The 8,470-nt window shown below is 36.0% G+C and overlaps 1 protein-coding gene across 1 annotated transcript; it reads right to left on the reverse strand.

The window, feature by feature from the left end:
* Positions 1-5,163: 5,163 nt before the first annotated feature.
* Positions 5,164-8,208, reverse strand: LOC107410151 (tubulin alpha-3 chain). Its single transcript, XM_060819229.1, has 4 exons — positions 7,698-8,208; positions 6,539-6,773; positions 6,080-6,450; positions 5,164-5,991 (listed from the first exon to the last, which is right to left on the reverse strand). Exons 1-4 carry the CDS (start codon positions 7,788-7,790, stop codon positions 5,335-5,337), a joined length of 1,356 nt encoding a protein of 451 aa, XP_060675212.1. The 5' UTR covers positions 7,791-8,208; the 3' UTR covers positions 5,164-5,334.
* Positions 8,209-8,470: the final 262 nt, after the last annotated feature.

Here is an 8,470-nt window from a genome sequence, read left to right on the forward strand (position 1 = left end):
AATTATTTTTACCAATTACCAAAAGCAGAGAAGAAGAGTTTTATAAGAGCTTGGCAAATGAATCTGTCTCCTTTAGGTCAAGAGGAACCACTTATATAGTCAACAAAATTGCATGAGACGACCGCAGAGGAAAATGGGAAAAAAATTTTAAAAAATTGTGAAAATGTAATTTTGTGGTGGAAATTTGACCTAAATTTTAAATTAAGTCTAAAATTAATGTTAAAAAAAAAAAAAAAAAGGTACAAATCAGAAGATAAAAGGGAGCAAGAGTATGGAAAAGAACAATTGGTGCATGGAAGACCACCCTCTGTAATTTGCCACTTCGGTCAAACCCCATTTTCTTATATAATTTTTTTTAAAAAAAAAAAGTAAAACAAATAATTCCTTTCTCCAATGCCTCCTCTAATTATGTACCTGCACGTGTACATCACCAATACTGATATACTATCAGTACTGTAAGCGACTTTACTGTTCAAAGGTTGAAAAGGATTTGGGGTCTTTTTATATATATTTATAAATAAAGAAGTAGAAGATTTTGGGTTTTTTTGGGGATTTAACAAAAGTTGGGTGTTTGTAGCTCAGAAAAAAAAAAAAGTATATCTAAAACCTTTTTATCAAAAGAAAAAAAAAATGTTATTTTTAACACCTTCCTTCAATACTAAATTGAAGTTCCTCTAAAAAATAATAATAAATAAAGACTAGAAATGTTGTAGCAAAAGAAATAAGTACTAGAATTGATGGTTATGCAAACGATAGAGAAATCGTCCAAGTGAAGAGAAATCTGGGAGCAGCAGAGTAATGCCTATTCCAACTAATTATTCAGTATTTCTTATATTGACAAAAAATTGATTTAAATTGTATATACATTATCTTTTTCAAAATCCTTTAGTCTATACTGTAAGCGAGAAGAGCTCCCAAATTTTGATCATGTGTTACTGTTCAAAATGGTTCCAAAACGACTACTTTTCGTGCGTTTTGGCTTTTCTTTTCCTTCCACATTTTATGCTTCTTTTTTTATTTTGCCATACAGGTGTCAGGGGTTGTGGTATGGTATGCATTATGGTTATGATGACTTACAGTATGGTAAGGATAGAGTTGGTGTATTTTATACAAAATTCTGGACTTCATTATTATACTTCAGAAAAGACTTTGCCTTACATGTAAGTAAAGATTTTGATTTATAATATTTTAAAGCCTATTTCCTTGGTTTTCAGTATTTAAATGCCATTGGTTTTTTTTCTTTTCTATTTTTTTTTTCAGCTTTTCTCTCCCCTTACTCTCTTTATCAGTGACGACAAAGAACCTGAGGATTGTGGTATTCACTACAAAATTGGTAACTTTAATTTTTTCCATTCCTTTGTCTTATTACTTAATTTCCTCGTGCATTTCAATTCTTTTGTGAGTTCATGAACTTCATTGTGCATGGATCTTTGCATTTTTCATTGCTTTTGTGTGCACATGCATATGATTTATATTTCAGTTCTTCACCCAATATCACATATTGATATATGAAAAACCAACATGTATTTATGTTAACAAAACGACTAGCTTGTCTGCGTAGATTATCTCAAACATCCATTTTTTGAGAGCTCTAACAACTGCCAGAGCATCCGTGTTCCTCATTCTATAGTCATATCCCTTATTTAAAATTAATTTATTCTTAGTTGGTGTACTTTATACAAAATTTTGGACTTTATTATTGTACTTCAGAAAAGACTTTGCCTTACCATGTAAGTAAAGATTTTGATTTATAATATTTTAAAGCCTATTTCATTGGTTTTCAGTATTTAAATGCCATTGGCTTTTTTTCTTTTCTATTTTTTTTTTCAGCTTTTTTCTCCCCCTACTCTCTTTATCAGTGACGACAAAGAACCTGAGGATTGTGTTATTCACTACAAAATTGGTAACTTTAATTTTTTCCATTCTTTTGTCTTATTACTTAATTTCCTCGTGCATTTCAATTCTTTTGTGAGTTCATGAACTTCATTGTGCATGGATCTTTGCATTTTTCATTGCTTTTGTGTGCACATGCATATGATTTATATTTCAGTTCTTCACCCAATATCACATATTGATATATGAAAAACCAACATGTATTTATGTTAACAAAACGACTAGCTTGTCTGCATAGATTATCTCAAACATCCATTTTTTGAGAGCTCTAACAACTGCCAGAGCATCCGTGTTCCTCATTCTATAGTCATATCCCTTATTTAAAATTAATTTATTCTTAGTTGGTGTACTTTATACAAAATTCTGTACTTCATTATTGTACTTCAGAAAAGACTTTGCCTTACCATGTAAGTAAAGATTTTGATTTATAATATTTTAAAGCCAATTTCCTTAGTTTTCAGTATTTAAATGCCATTGGCTTTTTTTCTTTTCTATTTTTTTTTTGTTTTTGTTTTCAGCTTTTCTCTCCCCCTACTCTCTTTATCAGTGACGACAAAGAACCTGAGGATTGTGTTATTCACTACAAAATTGGTAACTTTAATTTTTTCCATTCCTTTGTCTTATTACTTAATTTCCTCGTGCATTTCAATTCTTTTGTGAGTTCATGAACTTCATTGTGCATGGATCTTTGCATTTTTCATTGCTTTTGTGTGCACATGCATATGATTTATATTTCAGTTCTTCACCCAATATCACATATTGATATATGAAAAACCAACATGTATTTATGTTAACAAAACGACTAGCTTGTCTGCATAGATTATCTCAAACATCCATTTTTTGAGAGCTCTAACAACTGCCAGAGCATCCGTGTTCCTCATTCTATAGTCATATCCCTTATTTAAAATTAATTTATTCTCACTAAATATCTAAAACATCTCAATATTGATTGGTGTATAAAAAACAAATAAAATTGAAAGGATGAAGCTAGACACAACTTAGCTCGGCCAGACACAACTTAGCTCGGACAGACATCAGTTAGCTCGGCCAGACACAACTTAGATCGGCCAGACATGAGTTAGCTCGGCCAGACACAACTTAGCTTGGCCAGACATGAGTTAACTCGGCCAGACACAACTTAGCTCGGCCAGACATCAGTTAGCTCGGCCAGACATCAGTTAGCTCGGCCAGACACAACTTAGCTCGGACAGACATCAGTTAGCTCGGCCAGACACAACTTAGCTCGGCCAGACATGAGTTAGCTCGGCCAGACACAACTTAGCTCAGACGGACATGAGTTAGCTCGGCCAGACACAACTTAGCTCGGACAGACATCAGTTAGCTCGGCCAGACACAACTTAGCTCGGACAGACATCAGTTAGCTCGCCAGACATGAGTTAGCTCGGCCAGACATAACTTAGCTCGGACAGATATCAGTTAGTTCGGCCAGACACAACTTAGCTCGGCCAGACATGAGTTAGCTCGGCCAGACACAACTTAGCTCGGCCAGACATCAGTTAGCTCGGCCAGACACAACTTAGCTCGGATAGAGATCAGTTAGCTCGGCTAGCTCGGCCAGACATCAGTTAGCTCGGCCAGACACAACTTAGCTCGGACAGACACAACTTAGCTCGGACAGACATCAGTTAGCTCGGCCACACACAACTTAGCTCCGCCAGACACAACTTAGCTCGGCCAGACATCAGTTAGCTCGGCCAGACACAACTTAGCTCGGATAGACATCAGTTAGCTCGGCCAGACATGAGTTAGCTCGGCCAGACACAACTTAGCTTGGACAGACATCAGTTAACTCGGCCAGACACAACTTAGCTCGACTAGACACAACTTAGCTCGGCCAGACATCAGTTAGCTCGGCCAAACACAACTTAGCTCGGCCAGACATCAGTTAGCTCGGCCAGACACAACTTAGCTCGGCCAGACACAACTAAGCTCGGACAGACATCAGTTAGTTCGGACAGACAAAACTTGGATTTTATGATAAATAGAGCTATTTTAACACCTAAAAATGATTATGTGGATCAAATTAATAATGTCTTAATAAATAGATTTGTAGGTGATACAATAACATATTATAGTTATGATGAATGTTTAGATAAAAGTCAACAAGATCTTCATGAAGATTTCTTGAATATGTTAGTGCCCGGATTTCCTCCACATGAATTAAGATTAAAAGTAAATTGTCCAGTTATACTATTAAGGAATATTAATCCTTCTGAAGGGCTATGCAATGGAACAAGATTAATTTGTCGTAGATTTGATCAAAATGTGATAGATGCTGAAATTAGTGTTGGAGAATATAGAGGAAAAAGAGTTTTCTTACCTAGAATTCCATTTATGCCAATAGAGAATGTAAAAGATGTCTTACATTTTAAACTTAAACAATTTCCAATACGATTATGTTTTGCAATGACAATTAATAAAGCTCAAGGACAAACATTAGACTATGTTGGTGTATATTTACCGGAACCAGTTTTTTCTCATGGTCAGTTATATGTGACTTTGTCTAGAGCAAAGATGGGACAATGTATAAAAATTTTGAATATTATGCCTTCAATAGATGAATTAGATTATACATTGACCAAAAATGTTGTATTTCATGAATTGTTGAGTTTAGTAAATTCTTCAAATATGTAAGCTCAATGTATGTTACTTATATTATTGATGTTATTTTTATTTATTTATTTATTTATTTTAAATTTTCTGGTCATTTTTTATATATTTGAAATCATGCTTTTGAACATATATGATTGTTTTGTTTTTTTAGGGTTGAGGTCAATTCCATTAGAACATATATGATGGGATATTAAATTTATAAAAAACTTGGGATAAAATGATTAATTTATTTATGTTTGTTAATAATTTAAGATTAAATCCTTCTAAACAAATTGAAAAATGTTAATTAAAAAAACTAATTTAACAATTTTTTAATTCAAACTTTTCCATATTACTTAAAAGCTATTAAACATTCAAATTTTAATCCAAACCACGTGCGGCACGTGGCCATACCTAGTTATTCTATAAAAATACCAACTGCTTATATTTATTTCTAAAATAAAAATCAAAATGCTAGCCATCCTTCCGGTACTAACTATTTTACAGACAGCATATTAACTTGTGTCGTGTAAAGCAAAATTAAAGACAAATAACTATAAGAAAGGTTTAGCATGGGATTTTTAGTTTTAGCCTTTTTTTTATCGGAATTTTTTGCACTTTGGCTGGCACCGCATGAAAATAGTGCAGAAAACAAAATTATAAGAAAGCCACCATTCATACCATTGAGAAGTCTAGTACAGGATTATAGAATACTAATGTCTAAATCCATGCTGGATCCACACAAAAGCCAAATAGTATACAACTAAGGAAGAAAAAGACAGAAATATCACAGGACACAAATAAAATCAACAGGAAGATATCGTCCTCTTAGTATTCATCTCCTTCATCACCATCTTCACCCTCGGTCGCCTCAGCACCGACCTCCTCATAATCTTTCTCCAGAGCAGCCAGATCTTCACGAGCCTCAGAGAATTCACCTTCCTCCATGCCCTCACCAACGTACCAGTGAACAAAAGCTCTCTTAGCATACATGAGATCGAATTTGTGGTCAATCCTTGAAAACACTTCAGCAACACTGGTGGAGTTGGAGATCATGCAGACTGCCCTTTGAACCTTGGCAAGATCACCACCTGGGACAACAGTTGGTGGCTGGTAGTTGATTCCACACTTGAATCCGGTGGGACACCAGTCAACAAACTGGATAGTGCGCTTGGTCTTGATGGTTGCCACAGCTGCATTGACATCCTTAGGCACCACATCACCTCGGTACATCAGACAGCAAGCCATGTATTTTCCATGGCGGGGATCACACTTGGCCATCATGGAAGAAGGCTCGAATGCACTGTTAGTAATCTCTGCAACAGAGAGCTGCTCATGGTAGGCCTTCTCAGCTGAGATAACAGGAGCATAAGATGAAAGCATGAAGTGGATCCTGGGGTATGGGACCAGGTTGGTTTGGAACTCAGTCACATCCACATTCAAGGCACCATCAAACCTCAGAGAAGCAGTCAGAGATGATATCACCTGAAAAATTATACAATACAAAATTAGGACATAATTCTTTCCATGAGATCAAACAAGCATCACATTGAAAAAGAAATTAAACATATACCTGAGAAACCAAGCGGTTAAGGTTGGTGTAGGTGGGGCGCTCAATGTCAAGAGAGCGCCTGCATATGTCATAGATAGCCTCATTATCAAGAAGAACAGCAACATCGGTGTGTTCCAGAAGGGAGTGGGTAGAGAGCACACTGTTGTATGGCTCAACAACAGAGGTTGAGACCTGCGGAGAGGGATAGACAGTGAACCCAAGCTTTGACTTCTTGCCATAGTCTACAGACAGACGCTCAAGCAAAAGGGATCCAAGACCTGAACCAGTGCCTCCACCAACAGCATTGAAAACAAGGAACCCTTGGAGTCCAGTGCAATTGTCAGCAAGTTTTCTGATGCGATCCAAGCAAAGATCAACAATCTCTTTCCCAACTGGAAAAGACAAAAAGAAAAATTTACGTAAGCAAACAATCATGAACAACAAATCATCATGCCAGTAATAAAAGAGAAAAATTATTACTGGTATAGTGGCCACGAGCAAAATTGTTAGCCGCATCTTCCTTGCCACTGATGAGCTGTTCAGGGTGGAAGAGTTGGCGGTATGTCCCAGTCCTAACTTCATCAATGACAGTGGGCTCCAAATCTACAAAAACTGCACGGGGAACATGCTTCCCGGCACCAGTCTCGCTAAAGAAGGTGTTGAAAGCATCATCACCTCCACCAACAGTCTTATCACTAGGCATCTGGCCATCAGGCTGTTAGAATCACATTAAAGAAAATCATTAGTTAACACCGTGCCTCAAACAGGAACAAATGCATGAACACATCAGGTTTGCAATTCGCAAACCAAATATCATCATCTCTCCAGATCCATTCGTGTAATACTAAAAGTGACATACTAGCAGGCATCTTAAACTCTGTGTGTGTCTATACATACACATGCATACATATATAGAAAAACAGATCTAGATAGCATAATTCTAAAACAAATCTCTGAATTACTAACATGGTGCTCCGATGTTGAAATTGAGATGAGAATTGAACCGAACAATGTCCATAATGCAATAATTTTCACAAGTTTTTGCTATGTGGATTTGGTAACATAACACTTATAACAATCCTTACCGCATTGATAAATTCCGGTTTCTATAGCACATTACACAGACATATAAAAATGTTATAGAATCTATAAGAAAAGTTAAAACAAAAGAAAATTTGTCATCTCATAAGAACTTGACGACACTCAACATTGACAATGAGTAAATTGCAGCTCTAGACTGACTTGAAGGATAAACAACGGCAAATCATAGACCAATATTTCGCAGAAAAAAAAAATAATGTTAATGAAAATACAAAGCCACAGAGAACAACAACAATGTCCTGCATAAGAAATCAACCAGATTTGATGGAAACGTGACAGATCTGAACAATGCTAATCATCCACTACAATATAAACATAATGAAATCCACAAATTTGGTTCACATTATCAGCACGATCAAATTGACGAGCAATTATTCAGTATATACACATCAAACAACGCCAAGAATCCCTAGATCCGCAAGCATTGCAATAAAGATAACAAACAGGAACCTAATTTGGTAAATGCTCGACAATGTGCCTAAGCAGAAAACGAAATCAGAGAATTAAAAAAAACACAAGGAAATGGAGAAAACGGTACCTGAATGCCATGCTCAAGGCAATAAAGCTCCCAGCACGCATTTCCGACCTGAATACCGGCCTGACCAATGTGGATTGAGATGCACTCTCTCATTTTCGATCAAAGAAAGAAAAAAGAAATTCAAAAAAAAAGGAGCTAAACAAAGAAAACAGATTGAAGAAAGAAGAAAAAAGAAATGCACGGCGTTTATTAAGACGCCTGCGAAGCCTTAAAGTTCAAAACACAAGGTGAGCCTGTTATGTTTGTCCCTTGGCCAATTTATAGTCCTGAAGAGATGGGAGTTTAACCGCGGTTAGTTTAACCGTGGTTAGATTGGGGGAGCCAGCGGTGAATCTTATCTGTCTTGGTGATTTTGAAAGTTTTCTAACCGCTTTTTATGTGACCGCGCTTTTGCCATTTCTTTCACGGGAATCGTTTTTTTTTTTTTTTTTGGGACGGTGGGAAGGATCTGCTTGGGTCTACCAAAACGACACTGTTTCGATAAAGCTGCTTAATTTATTAAAGATAGATATTGGCCATGTCTTCCTTGCAAAAGCTTGCCTCTTGCCTCTACTTTCATAAATTAAAATATAATAATAATAAAAAGCTTGCCCCTATGATTTTAGCTTCAGTATATTGCCATGTGCCTCCATGTGCATCCTTTGCCTCGCAAAGAAAATGACTGCATCTTCTAAAACTCAAAAAAAAATTAGGAGATATGTATCTTTCTAGTCGAATTATTAGGTTTTTTTTTTTTTTTTAGGATTTAAACACATATATATATATATATATAT

The sequence above is a fragment of the Ziziphus jujuba genome, chromosome 7, assembly GCF_031755915.1.
Source record: "Ziziphus jujuba cultivar Dongzao chromosome 7, ASM3175591v1".
In the NCBI taxonomy this organism is placed as follows: Eukaryota; Viridiplantae; Streptophyta; class Magnoliopsida; order Rosales; family Rhamnaceae; genus Ziziphus; species Ziziphus jujuba.

What these genes read in the sequence shown, in the direction of transcription:
- LOC107410151 (XM_060819229.1), bottom strand. Translation starts at nt 7,790, where the DNA reads ATGAGAGAGTGCATCTCAATCCACATTGGTCAGGCCGGTATTCAGGTC. An exon ending in GCCTTGAGCATGGCATTCAG is followed by an intron (nt 6,774 to 7,697) that starts GTACCGTTTTCT and finishes TGATTCTAACAG; the next exon opens with CCTGATGGCCAGATGCCTAG. An exon ending in TTAACCGCTTGGTTTCTCAG is followed by an intron (nt 5,992 to 6,079) that starts GTATATGTTTAA and finishes ATAATTTTTCAG; the next exon opens with GTGATATCATCTCTGACTGC.